At 44.7% G+C, this 14,316-nt stretch overlaps 1 protein-coding gene across 1 annotated transcript; it reads right to left on the bottom strand.

The window, feature by feature from the left end:
• Positions 1 to 3,735: 3,735 nt before the first annotated feature.
• On the bottom strand, positions 3,736 to 11,976 carry LOC311145454 (uncharacterized protein). Its single transcript, XM_084181697.1, has 4 exons — positions 11,826 to 11,976; positions 7,739 to 7,865; positions 7,209 to 7,322; positions 3,736 to 6,605 (listed from the first exon to the last, which is right to left on the bottom strand). Exons 2-4 carry the CDS (start codon positions 7,836 to 7,838, stop codon positions 5,836 to 5,838), a joined length of 984 nt encoding a protein of 327 aa, XP_084037823.1. The 5' UTR covers positions 7,839 to 7,865; positions 11,826 to 11,976; the 3' UTR covers positions 3,736 to 5,835.
• Between the last annotated feature and the right edge of the window lie 2,340 nt (positions 11,977 to 14,316).

Genomic DNA, 14,316 nt, shown 5'->3' with positions numbered 1-14,316 from the left:
ATAACCTCTGAAACAAGATGCAGGTGTGCAGTCAGGGAGACTTCATTTGGCCTAAACTAAGATCTATGTTAAAAAAACACAGCAGCTTACTAGGACTGCATCCCAAAATGGCACCCTATTCCCTATCTAGTGCACTACTTTTGACTAGAGTCCTCTGATCAAAAGTAATGCACTCAATGGGGAATAGGGTGCCAGTTTGGGATGCGACCCCTAGATCTCTGATGCTCATTAAGACATTAGGCAGCAGGCCCCAGATGTGGCTGTAATTAACATGGTCATTAAGACATTAGGCAGCAGGCCCCAGATGTGGCTGTAGCACCGGCGGCGGCTGCTGTAATCAACATGGCTCAGCTCAGGTGTGACCAGGAGAACTCTCCTGACAGCTGCACATACCAACTGGTTCCTGAGCTATGCAGATGTAAGGTCCTCACCCAACCCACTATTTCAAACATATTGTAATGGCAGGAAAATGTGTAGGCCTGCTCAATTTACAAATACATTGAGAGAAATATGGATGGGTGGAGAGATGGATGGGATGGAGAGAGAGAGAGATGGGAGAGAGAGAGAGGGATGGGATGGAGAGAGAGAGGGATGGGATGGAGAGAGAGAGAGGGATGGGATGGAGAGAGAGAGAGGGATGGGATGGAGAGAGAGAGGGATGGAGAGAGAGAGAGAGAGAGAGGGATGGGATGGAGAGAGAGAGAGGGATAGGATGGAGAGAGAGATAGAGAGATGGGATGGAGAGAGAGAGAGATGGAGAATGGGATGGAGAGAGAGAGGGGGATGGGATGGAGAGAGAGAGAGGGATGGGATGAGAGAGAGAGGGATGGGATGGAGAGAGAGAGAGGGATGGGATGGAGAGAGAGAGAGGGATGGGATGGAGAGAGAGAGGGATGGAGAGAGAGAGAGAGGGATGGGATGGAGAGAGAGAGAGGGATGGGATGGAGAGAGAGAGATGGAGAGAGAGAGAGAGGGATGGGATGGAGAGAGAGAGATGGATGGGATGGAGAGAGAGAGAGGGATGGGATGGAGAGAGAGAGGGATGGGATGGAGAGAGAGAGGGATGGGATGGAGAGAGAGAGAGGGATGGGATGGAGAGAGAGAGACGGAGAGAGAGAGAGAGGGATGGGATGGAGAGAGAGAGATGGATGGGATGGAGAGAGAGAGAGGGATGGGATGGAGAGAGAGAGGGATGGGATGGAGAGAGAGAGGGATGGGATGGAGAGAGAGAGAGGGATGGGATGGAGAGAGAGAGAGGGATGGGATGGAGAGAGAGAGAGGGATGGGATGGAGATGGAGAATGGGATGGAGAGAGAGGGGGGGATGGGATGGAGAGAGAGAGGGATGGGATGGAGAGAGAGAGGGATGGGATGGAGAGAGAGAGGGATGGGATGGAGAGAGAGAGATGGATGGGATGGAGAGAGAAAGGGATGGGATGGAGAGAGAGAGAGGGATGGGATGGAGAGAGAGAGAGAGGGATGGGAGAGAGAGAGAGGGGGATGGGATGGAGAGAGAGAGGGATGGGATGGAGAGAGATGGAGAGAGAGATGGAGAGAGAGAGAGGGATGGGATGGAGAGAGAGATGGAGAGAGAGAGAGGGATGGGATGGAGAGAGAGGGATGGGATGAGAGAGAGAGATGGAGAGAGAGAGGGATGGGATGGAGAGAGAGAGAGAGGGATGGGATGGAGAGAGAGATGGAGATGGAGAGAGGGATGGGATGGAGAGAGAGAGAGGGATGGGATAGAGAGAGAGAGAGAGAGAGAGGGATGGGATGGAGAGAGAGAGAGAGGGGGGTGGGATGGAGAGAGAGAGAGAGGGGGGTGGGATGGAGAGAGAGAGAGAGAGAGGGATGGGATGGAGAGAGATAGAGAGGGATGGGATGGAGAGAGAGAGAGAGGGATGGGATGGAGAGAGAGAGAGAGGGGGGGGGGTGGGATGGAGAGAGAGAGAGAGAGAGAGGGGGATGGGATGGAGAGAGAGAGAGGGGGGGTGGGATATAGAGAGAGAGAGATGGGATGGAGAGAGAGAGAGAGAGAGGGGGATGGGATGGAGAGAGAGAGAGGGGGGGGATAGAGAGAGAGAGAGAGAGAGAGAGAGAGATGGGATGGAGAGAGAGAGAGATGGGATGGAGAGAGAGAGAGAGGGATGGGATGGAGAGAGAGAGAGAGAGGGGGGGTGGAGAGAGAGAGAGGGATGGGATGGAGAGAGAGAGAGAGAGAGAGAGGGGGGGTGGGATGGAGAGAGAGGGAGAGAGAGAGGGATGGGATGGAGAGAGAGAGAGGGGGGGGGGTGGGATGGAGAGAGAGAGAGAGAGAGATGGGATGGAGAGAGAGAGGGATGGGATGGAGAGAGAGAGAGGGATGGGATGGAGAGAGAGAGAGAGATGGAGAGAGAGAGGGATGGGATGGAGAGAGAGAGAGATGGAGAGAGAGAGAGGGATGGGATGGAGAGAGAGAGAGATGGAGAGAGAGAGGGATGGGATGGAGAGAGAGAGAGAGAGATGGGGAGAGAGAGGGATGAGAGAGAGAGAGAGAGAGAGAGGGATGGGATGGAGAGAGAGAGAGGGATGGGATGGAGAGAGAGAGAGAGATGGAGAGAGAGAGAGATGAGATCAGAAACCTCTGAATCCCTGGACAAACTCAATCTATGATCAAAACAGTGAAATAGAGTTACTAGAATATACATTCCCATTAAAGTCAATGCTAATTTCTTCATTTGTTGTAATTGTTGTATCTCTATGGCTGTGGCAGCCTCAGTGACATGGGAGTTTGCTAGATAACTTCACAGGCACCGACTTAGATTCTGTGGTGATGATAACCCACACGAAATGCACTGTGTTTCTAGGTTATAAAGCCAAAGGAAGGCAATAGAATCCTGTAGAGGGAGAGAGCGAAGGGGAAGCAATGTGTTTCATCCTGCTCTTTAATTGGAGCATTCATGATGACAGGAGAAAAGGGCAATCATAGGGACACAAAGGAATAGCATCTACAGTTTATTTTTACAACGTGAGGTGTGCAGATAATTGCTGATCTGCCTTGGGGTTCTCAGACTGTATACCGACTGACAGACAGGCAGATGGACAGAGACAGAAAGGCAGGCAGACAGACAGGCAGACAGACAGACAGAGACAGGCAGACAGACAGACAGAGACAGACAGACAGACAGAGACAGGCAGGCAGTGTTGAGCGTTCCCCCTTGACAAAAACCTAAAATAATGAAACTTAGACTACAATATAGCCTGTGGATTTGAAACTGGGGGTAGGTGCGTTGGTAGGATTCTGTCACTTCCTACTTGGACAGAACGCCAACTTTTAGAGCTTCGTGGTTTTAAAATGCTGATAATGTTTTTCTAACGCTCTCTCTTATGAACATACGAGCACAAAGACATTGCGCGCTCGCACACAAACACACACTCACACAAACAAACAAACACACACACACTTTTTGTAGAGCAACAGTGCCACCTCCTGGTGCTATAGATAAAGCAGCAATGGATGATTTTAGGTTTTGATCCATTTTGAATTCAGGCTGTAATGTAACAAAATGTGGAATAAAGTCAAGGGCTATGAATACTTTCTGAAGGCACTGTATACAGTGCATTCGGAAAGTATTCAGACCCCTTGACTTTTTCCACATTTTGTTACGTTACAGTCTTATTCTAAAATTGATTAAATAAACATTTCTCATCAATCTACACAAAATACCCCATAATGACGAAGCGAAAACAGGTTTTTAGAAATTGCAAATTTATTCAAAATGAAAAACAGAAATCCTTATTTACTTAAGTATTCAGACCCTTTGCTATGAGACTATCATCCTTGAGATGTTTCTACAACTTGATTGGTGTCCACCTGTGGTAAATTCAATTGATTGGACATGATCTGGAAAGGCACACACCTGTCTATATAAGGTCCCACAGTTGACAGTGCATGTCAGAGCAAAAACCAAGCCATGAGGTCGAAGGAATTGTCTGTAGAGCTCGGAGACAGGATTGTGTCGAGGCACAGATCTGGGAAGGGTACCAAAAAATGTCTGCAGCATTGAAGGTCCCCAAGAACACAGTGGCCTCCATCATTCTTAAATGGAAGATGTTTGGAACCACCAAGACTCTTCCTAGAGCTGGCCACCCGGCCAAACTGAGCAATCGGGGGAGAAGGGCCTTGGTCAGGGAGGTGACCAAGAACCCGATGGTCACTCTGACAGAGCTCCAGAGTTCCTCTGTGGAGATGGGAGAACGTTCCAGAAGGACAACCATCTCTGCAGCACTCCACCAATCAGGCCTTTATGGTAGAGTGGCCAGACGGAATCCACTCCTCAGTAAAAGGCACATGACAGCCTGCTTGGAGTTTGCCAAAAGGCACCTAAAGAATCTCAGACCATGAGAAACAAGATTCTCTGGTCTGATGAAACCAAGATTGAACTCTTTGTCCTGAATGCCAAGCGTCACATCTGGAGGAAACCTGGCACCATCCCTACGGGGAAGCATGGTGGTGGCAGCATCATGCTGTGGGGATGTTTTTCAGCGGCAGGGACTGGGAGACTAGTCAGGATTGAAGGAAAGATGAATGGAGCAAAGTACAGAGAGATCCTTGATGAAAACCTGCTCCAGAGCACTCAGGACCTCAGACTGGGGAGAAGGTTAACTTTCCAAAAGGACAACGACCCTAAGCACACAGCCAAGACAACGCTGGAGTGGCTTCGGGAAAATTCTCTGAATGTCCTTGAGTGGCCCAGCCAGAGCCCGGACTTGAACCCAATCGAACATCTCTGGAGAGACCTGAAAATAGCTGTGCAGCAACGCTCCCCATCCAACCTGACAGAGCTTGAGAGGATCTGCAGAGTAGAATGAAAGAAAGTCCCGAAATACTGGTGTGCCAAGGTTGTAGCGTCATACCCAAGAAGACTCTAGGCTGTAATCGCTGCCAAAGGTGCTTCAACAAAGTACTGAGTAAAGGGTCTGAATACTTATGTAAACAGGATATTTCCGGTAAACAAACAAAAAATTAAATGCAAAGATTTCTACAAATCTGTTTTCGCATTGTCATTATGGGGTATTGTGTGTCGATTGATGAGGGGGAAAAAACAACTTAATCTATTTTAGAATAAGGTTGTAACGTAACAAAATGTGGAAAAAGCCAAAGGGTCTGAATACTTTCCGAATGCACTGTATATACACACACGATACAAATAGGACAAGGACCAGAGAGAAATTGTAAGCTAATACAGGTGACCACAGCTAAAAACAGGAAGTAGTTCGCCGGAAGCATATTGCCATGACCTTTATTACCAGGAAGTAGTTTTATAACATTGTGCAAGTAACCTATTGGTTAGGACAGTAATTCCCAACCCTGGTCCTCCAGCATAGTTTTTCTAGCCCCTACACCTCATTCGGCTCATTGAGGGCTTGATGATTAGTTGAATCAGGTGTGCTTGTCCAGGGTTACATTAAAAATTGTGTACTGTTGGGGAATGCTGCCACGCCAAAGGCTGTGGCTCGTTGGACACGCCCATCCCCCCTAACCCCGCCTCCATGTCAAGAGTACCAAAACTTGGTGGGGAGAAAAGATTACTTGAAGGTGGAATAAAAATTGTCATCGCAAGGACAAAAGCCAAGAGTGAAAACAAGTTATTTGACCAAATAAACGTTAAGATTGGATGCAAACATCAACTCAATGCTTTCAAAATCATTTTCAATGTGTTTTGAATTCTACATTTATTTCATACAATTCACTATTTTTTGTTTACATAATTCTTTTACATTTCAGTTTCAACATGCATTACTTCACATTTTTTTCCATTTACATTCTTTTTCTTTTGGGACAATTTATTTGAACTCAAATTGGCTCCATGGCATCTCCCCTGTGTGTACTCTGATGAAGCGTTAGATTACTTGACGTGGTGAAGCATTTCCCACAGTCAGAACAGCAATAAGGCTTCTCTCCAGAATGTTTCCGCAGGTGTCTTTCAAGATATGACGGGAATGGAAAACTCTTCCCACAGTCAGAGCAGGAGTAAGGCTTCTCCCCTGTGTGAGTTCTCCGATGAGAGGTTAGATGACTTGATGTTGTGAAGCATTTCCCACAGTCAGAGCAGGAGTAAGGCTTCTCTCCAGAATGTTTCCGCAGGTGTATTTCAAGATACGATGGGAATGGGAAACTCTTCTCACAGTGAGGGCAGTGGTGAGGCTTCTCTCCAGTGTGTGTTCGATGGTGCACGTTCAAGCCACTCAGTTGAGAGAAACTCATCCCACAGTCAGAGCAGGTATAAGGCTTTTCGCCAGAATGTTTTCGCAGGTGTCTTTCAAGATATGATGGGAATGGGAAACTCTCCTCACAGTGAGGACAGTGGTGAGGCTTCTCTCCAGTGTGTGTTCGATGGTGCACGTTCAAGCCACTCAGTTGAGAGAAACTCATCCCACAGTCAGAGCAGGAATAAGGCTTCTCTCCGGAATGTTTTCGCAGGTGTCTTTCAAGATATGATGGGAATGGGAAAGTCTTCTTACACTGGGGACAGTGGTGAGACCTCTTAGCTTTGCCCACTTCCTGGTGTTGCTTCCCTGATGCAGGAAATGTCTCAACTTGGTCAGAGGAGTTCGGGGTCTCTCCTGTGTGAATGACAGCAGAACAACAGGTGAGCAGGTGAAATACCCATACATAATCATTGCATCAAATTAAAATAAAAGATTTTTGCACAATTAAGCAGTACTTAAAATGGGTATAGAGAACTCTGCTTTAAGTGTATGGAGATCCATGGCAGGGCTACCTACGTTTCTCTGCTTCTAACTATAATGCTACATTTCCTTTCTCTTTATTTTTTTTAAGGAAGTGACACTATGACACGGTTTATGATATATGCAATTTAGCAGACGCTTTTATCCGAAGCCACTTAGTCACGCGCGCATATGTAACAGGGTTAGTCGTGTTTCCACTCGCCACTGCAGAAATGTGTATTTAATGGTTATGCATTCTAATTGGTTGGTTCAAGTCAGATGTCAATAAGGTGTCATGTCCTTGACTACCCTTGGAGATAGGGCGGAGATGACAAATGTCAATTATTCCCAGTCTGATATTGACATGCAAGCGGTAGGTCGCGTTCTGAAATAATGTATTCTATTTACAATGTGTACGAGTTAAAAACTGTGAGGTTAATCAACTCATTTGTTGTTTTTTTAATAATCTGACAGGCCTAAAATACAACCTGCTCTTACCGTGATCACCAGATTCCCCAACGTCTACCTCCTCCTCCTCTTTAATGGTGACATTCGGCCCCAGTGTTTGACCGCTGTCTGCCGTCTTTACTGACGCCATCTCTGGACTCTCTCCTGTGTGAATGAGAACAGAAGAACATGTCAAAAGCTGCAATATACATACCGTCAAAGCTGTAGTATTAAAACTACAGTCATCTTGCAGGGAGTAAAATAAAAATACTAAAACCATGTAACAATGAGCGGCTGGCAAACGCCATGCTCTACCAACTGAGCTACATCCCTGCCGGCCATTCCCCTCCCCTACCCTGGACGACGCTGGGCCAATTGTGCGCCGCCCCATGGGTCTCCTGGTCGCGGCCGGCTACGACAGAGCCTGGATTCGAACCAGGATCTCTAGTGGCACAGTTAGCACAGCGATGCAGTGCCTTAGACCACCACTTTTGCTCTGACCAAAAGATATGTATGAAAACCAGCAGACACTGTGTCCCTCGAGGGCCAGAGCAGCTGTTTATAAAACCCTGCTCTCTTACCTGGGTAATCGTCACATTCCCAAATCTTCACTTCCTCCTCTTTATCTTTCGTGATGACATTGAGCCGGAGTGTTTGACTGCTGTCTTTCACCGATGCCATCTCTCCTGTGGTGCACAGTAACACAATCTGGAAAAGAAAAGTCTGGATGAAATGCAGGACTGTTATGTCATTTGATGGCTTGCTAGCTAGCTAGTTGCCCCTTAATCCCCCCCATCCCATATAAACGTGTAAATATTGTACTATAAATTGTGCCTTCCTGTATTATATTCCACCGAGCCATTTACTTTCTGTTTGTATTGTTATCTTTTATTATTTCTTATTGTTGTTGCTACGGTGGCTCAACAGGGACAAACAGTAATATGTCGAGAAGGAACCTACAATTAAGCAAGCTTTGGACGGTGTATACCATGTGTATACTGTACATACGGCCAATAAAACTTGAAACTAGTTTGCAATCACACATTCCTTGCTTAAAAAAAACATCCCTTATTTTCTGATGTACGCAAACTTAGTTCCCTGTCCCTTGCCTGGCTAAGTTAGGAAATAAAGTCTAAAATCGCAAGGTACACGTAGCTAGCTAACGTTAGCTATTTGGGGTTTGGGTTTTAGCTAGCCCAGTAATGAACTAAAGGGGCCTAACGTTACTCTTTAGGCTGAATGCTTCCCAGTTGAAACAGTTGGCACATATATTATGATGACATTTTGTGACGTTTTTTATTCATTTTGGTCTTCGGCAGGTTTTTTTTTACGGCTGTTTGTGCCCACGTTGAGGCAAGTCGTAGTTTGGTAGCCGAAGTCTACGCCCCTTTGTCGGTAATTGGTCAACAGTACTACTCCTAGTAGGAGTGCGAACATGAAGTGTTGGTTGTCATTCAAGGAGAGAGGCCTAGTTTTCATGCTAATTTTTTTCACTTGAGAAATACTGCACCAAACATCTTAGCTAGATGTAAAATTGCGCGACTAAGACCTCCTCGGCAAAAACGTCAAAATTAAATGACAGATTTCTTGATTTATCGTTGATTCATTCAGAGTATTTTGAGGAAGTGTTTCTGGCTATGTTGTTGCTACGGTGGCTCAACAGGGACAAACAGTAATATTGCCGCTTTTTTTTTCTCCAAGTTTTACAAGCGAAGGTCTTCAGGGAGTATGCGAGCACAGACGGTCGCTTCGCTTAGCCGAGTTCTGCTAGGAGCAAACCCAACCTATGTCCTTTATAGTCCAAGGACCTTACATGTTCTCTTTAAGAGGCGAAATGGAACTGGCAGCCAAAACAGCATCTAAACTTAAAATCACACACGTGTTCGGAGACGCAGATAGCTAATTAGCACTGTGTCTTCCATCTGTTTTCCGTAAACAAGCTCTGTAACGTGGAACTATGGCCGTGTGGGATCCCTAAAACTATAAAAAGGTGTGTAGTGATTTAATCTTTTGAAAATAATTTCTTGCTGATATGAAAAATACCTTCCTTATGTTTCCAAAACCGTACCGCAAACGATGCTTTTCAACGTTCAGAACGAGCATCAGGGCTCTTAAATAAACTACCCCGGCCAGAAGCAGTGTTGCCAACGTAACGACTTTGACACTTTTGGTTGATTTAGCGACTTCCCTGCGCGTGTGTGTGTGTGTGTGTGTGTGTGTGTGTGTGTGTGTGTGTGTGTGTCCGCTCAGCTGTGCAACCCTCACTTGAGCTTCCCTCCCCGGGCTCGGACCGCTGATGCTGGGTCATGGCTGGAAGGGATCCAGCTTTTGTCAAATTAACGTCAGATTTCACTTTTTGTAGCAGGTTAGGAAAACTTACGCAGCAGGTGAGGTGGCTTAATGTAGCAGGTTAGGAGAATTAGGTTAACCTCTACAGGATCGGTGTCCCGTATACGGGACGCTTGAGCTAACGTGCGCTATTGTGATGAGCATGACTGTTGTAAGTAACAGCAAACTTTCCAGGACATAGACATGTCTTATATGGGCAGAAAGCTTAAATTCTTGTTAATCTAACTGCACTGTCCGATTTACAGTAGCTATTACAGTGAAAGAATACCATGCTATTGTTTGAGGAGAGTGCACAACAACAAAACACGTATCAGTGCAACTGGTTTGATACATTCACCTCTGAATCAAATCAAATTTTATTTGTCACATACACGTGTTTAGCAGATGTTATTGCGGGTGTAGCGAAATGCAGACTTGATACAAAATAGTCCAGTATTGCAATGCTTCACAGGATCAATCTGAAACGTTGCGCACACTGCTGCCATCTAGTGGCCAAAATCTAAATTGCGCCTAAACTGCAATATTATATTGTGGTCTTTCTCTCTCAAAGATGATGGAACAAAACAATCAACAGAAAACGCATGTTTTTTTGTTTGTATTATCTTTTACCAGATCTAATGTGTTATTCTCCTACATTAATTTCACATTTCCACAAACTTCAAAGTGTTTCCTTTCAAATGTTATCAAGAATATGCATATCCTTGCTTCAGATCCTGAGCTACAGGCAGTTAGAATAGTGTATGTCATTTTAGGCAAACATTTAAAAAAAAGGGTCCGATCCTTAAGAGGTTAAGGTTAGGAAAAGGGTTAGCTTAAATGTAAAAATATATATTTTGGACATTAATTTGACAAAAGCTGGATCCCTTCTAGCCATGACTGCTGCAGCGACTGAAGTTAATTTATTAAATTGGTTCCTTGTTGTTAAATGAAATCACAGCTCTCCAAGGCATAAATAATGTTGCCTATACTGTCCCTCAAGTCTCTCATGCAATGAGAAATTCTCCAAAACAAAACTAAATAGAATGTTTGAAGGAGAACAAAAAGGAACTAATTTAAATAATTAAACAGTAGGGTAGATAAAAAAAAAAAAAATCTGTTTCAAAATGATTTTAATGCGTATGAGCAAATTAACGATATTATGTCACTATTACGCCATGACGCCATCTAGCGACTCCTAGCTACAAATGGAGCAACCAACAGCTACTTTCAATTAATTGTTGGCAACAGTAGCTAGTTTCCATCCAATTGGTGACAGAGTTTCATGCGAATATTCTCAAATCTGCATAAAGAAAATAAGTGCATTTTCCCCACTGGTGGTGTGTTCCCACCAAACTGACTTGTTGAGAATAAAAAAAACAGTGCTGACGTTGTGCACACAAAATGTACTTTTTTCATGTACCAAATAAAAATCCAATGTTCAAATGTGTTTCCATCACATTTTCAACTCTACCTATAGTTTTGTCAAGTGTTGCGTTAAATAGCAAATGTGGCTACTCTGGTCTTGGCACTTGCGCTCTGGCAAACAGCTCGCAGATACAATGCAGGTAGGCTCTACAGATAGGTTAGTCTACATTAGGAGTTTATTATGGATAAGAGCGAGAATATTTTTATTTGTCAAAAGGAAGTCAACCATCAATCATCATGTCACCAGAATAAGACCCTTGACATTTATTGGAAAGGTGCATCAACCTCATACCGTGCACTTTCACCACCCTGTGAGGTTCATTATCATTTCTTTAATCTGTAGCCTAATACATTGCATGGTTTACAGAGTCCTAGTCATGTCATCATGTGACTCCAAGTTTACTTTGATATGATAGTTTCCACCACCATTTCTCGCATAATTAATTTTACTGGGCACAGAAAGATCCCACCATGTCGAACGAAAAAACAAATGATCTACTGACATTTGTAAAATTGTACCTTAATGTCCCGTTTCCATCACAGCTGTAGTGATGTTTTTATACAGTATAACTTTACTCGCATAAAAACTGTGGATGGAAACGTGGTTCCTGATAAGATACTATCATCAATTGGCGCTAAATGTAGTTAGCGTCTATGAATGGGTTAGGTTTTAGCCAATAGTTTAACAACATAATATTTGGTTTAGCTAGTTAACAGTTACCTAGCTACATATTTAAACGTTTTGCTTACTTACGAGCTACAAAAAGTATGTTGTGACATTGTTTTTAAATGTATTGATTTTTTACTTTAGCTAGCCAAGAGTTGAGTAGCATTAGCTACCGTTAGCTAGCTAGCTAGGCCTTGCCTGGCCATTTGCCCTGCAACAGACCCCTTCGACTGAGGGGGGATTCTTACCTGAAGCCTTGTTTTGGTAGCTAAAACGGAATCATAAATGCTTTTTGTGAAGTTATTTGTTCATTGTTTGACGAGTAGTGTTATTTATGCCTTGACATCTCTTCCAAAACAAACGCAATGTCAACTTCCGCATTTTCTCCTTCGACAGACTAGGCCTGTTGTCAAGCTACACATATTTAGACGCACGCCACCTGTTTTGCAGGAGTGTGAATCACAGGCATGATATAATAATTATGCAATATTGGATTCTTCTCATTCGCAAACCAAACAACATTTTGCACACACAAACCAGAGGAGGCTATATAAATGGAACGGAGTCAAACGTGGTTTCCATATGTTTGTGTGTTTTTGATACCCGTTCCATTTATTCCATTCCAGCCATTACAATGCCCTCCCGAGTGGGGCAGTGGTCTAAGGCGCTGCATCGCAGTGCTAGCTGTGCCACTAGAGATCCTGGTTCGAATCCAGGCTCTGTCGTAGCCAGCCGGAGACCCATGGGGCGGCGCACAATTGGCCCAGCGTCATCCAGGGTAGGGTAGGGAATGGCTGGCAGGGATGTAGCTCAGTTGGTAGAGCATGGCGTTTGCAACGCCAGGGTTGTGGGTTCGATTCCCACGGGTGGTATGAAAAATAATGTATGCACTCACTAACTGTAAGTCGCTCTGGATAAGAGCGTCTGCTAAATAACAAAAAATATAAATGTCCTCCTATAGCTCCTCCCACCAGCCTCCACTGACACACATAAAAGAGCCATAGTTTCTGACCACCAAGTTATCTAGATGAGCAGAGTTTCTTAGCCTACTGGTTCTAAACCACCAGTAGAGTTGAAAATGTGATGGAAACCCAGTTGTTTTTAAATTCGGTACATGGGAATTTCACTGCAAAAGAGTATGTGCACTATGGCATCAAGCACAGCCTTTTATCTGCAACAAGTCAATTTGATGGAAACATCTCTGGATGTAAAATGCGCATAATCGTTTCGGCATGAAAATCTGTCTCCAATTGGATGGAAACCTAGCTACTGTTCTGTAAATCAAAGGTAAACCGACTTAATTTTGCTTGATGTTGATTGAAAGATGAATTCATCACCTAGATTGTTCTACCATTGTACCACAGATAGAACAATGAGACAGATAATTCATCGGATGTATAAATGTGAAGCATCCGGTTGGCGTTTCCTCTCACTACCAAATATGGTAGTGAGAGGAAGCCCAAATATGGTAGAGAGAGGAAGCCCAAATATGGTAGTGAGAGGAAGCCCTATGTCCAACAGTGGGAGAAGATGGAGCTAGATGGATTTTGGCCGGCATTCTGCTAATTTTCTCATCAATGAAACATTTGATCTCCATACAGATTTCTGTTTCCAAAACTAGAATCTGTAACAAACAGAGTGCACTAAGTTTGGTAGACTTGACTTGACCTAATTGTTTATAGAGATGACTTTGTTTAAGACGAGTGCACTAGATAGTGGGCGTTTTCCTAATGAACGTCATGAATGTCTTCCTGTAGTGGTCTTCGTCCTCGTCTTGGCGGTAGCTAGCTAGCTTGTCCCAAGTAAACTCAGCAGAAAAAAGAAACGTCCTCTCACTGTCAACTGCATTTATTTTCAGCAAACTTAACATGTGTAAATATTTGTATGAACATAACGAGATTCAATAACTGAGACATAAACTGAACAAGTTCCACAGACATGTGACTAACAGAAATTGAATAATGTGTCCCTGAACAAAGGGGGGGGGGGGGGGGGGGTCAAAATCTAAAGTAACAGTCAGTATCTGGTGTGGCCACCAGCTGCATTAAAAAAATGTATGCACGCATGACTGTAAGTCGCTTTGGATAAAAGCGTCTGCTAAATGGCATATTATTATTAGGGCGGCAGGTAGCTTAGTGGTTAAGAGCGTTGTGCCAGTAACCGAAAGGTCGCTGGTTCTAATCCCCGAGCTGACTAGGTGAAAAATCTGTCGATGTGCACTTGAGCAAGGCACTTAACCCTAATTGCTCCTGTAAGTCGCTCTGGATAAGAGCGTCTGCTAAATGACCTATTTATTTATTTACATTAAGTACTGCTGTGCATCTCCTCCTCATGGACTGCACCAGATTTGCCAGTTCTTGCTGTGAGATGTTACCCCACTCTTCCACCAAGGCACCTGCAAGGCCTCAGTCCAGCCTCTCTCAGCCTAATGCGGACAGTCTGAGCACTGATGGAGGGATTGTGCGTTCCTGGTGTAACTCGGGCAGTTGTTGTTGCCATCCTGTACCTGTCCCTCAGGTTTGATGTTCGGATGTACCGATCATCTGCAGGTGTTGTTACACGTAGTCTGCCACTGCGAGGACGATCAGCTGTCCGTCCTGTCTCCCTGTAGCGCTGTCTTAGGCGTCTCACAGTGGGGACATTGCTATTTATTGCCCTGGCCACATCTGTAGTCCTCATGCCTCCTTGCAGCATGCCTAAGGCACGTTCACGCAGATGAGCAAGGACCCTGGGCATCTT

This window comes from Coregonus lavaretus (assembly GCF_964263955.1).
Source record: "Coregonus lavaretus genome assembly, chromosome: 18".
Classification (NCBI taxonomy): Eukaryota; Metazoa; Chordata; class Actinopteri; order Salmoniformes; family Salmonidae; genus Coregonus; species Coregonus lavaretus.
This window is presented reverse-complemented; position numbering and strand designations above follow the sequence as displayed.

Excerpts from the sequence above, each read along its gene's own strand:
- LOC311145454 (XM_084181697.1), bottom strand. The coding sequence starts at position 7,838 with ATGGCATCGGTGAAAGACAGCAGTCAAACACTCCGGCTCAATGTCATC. Across the intron at positions 7,323-7,738 it reads GGAATGTGACGATTACCCAG|GAGAGAGTCCAGAGATGGCG; the intron begins GTAAGAGAGCAG and ends TCATTCACACAG. Across the intron at positions 6,606-7,208 it reads TGGGGAATCTGGTGATCACG|GAGAGACCCCGAACTCCTCT; the intron begins GTAAGAGCAGGT and ends TCATTCACACAG.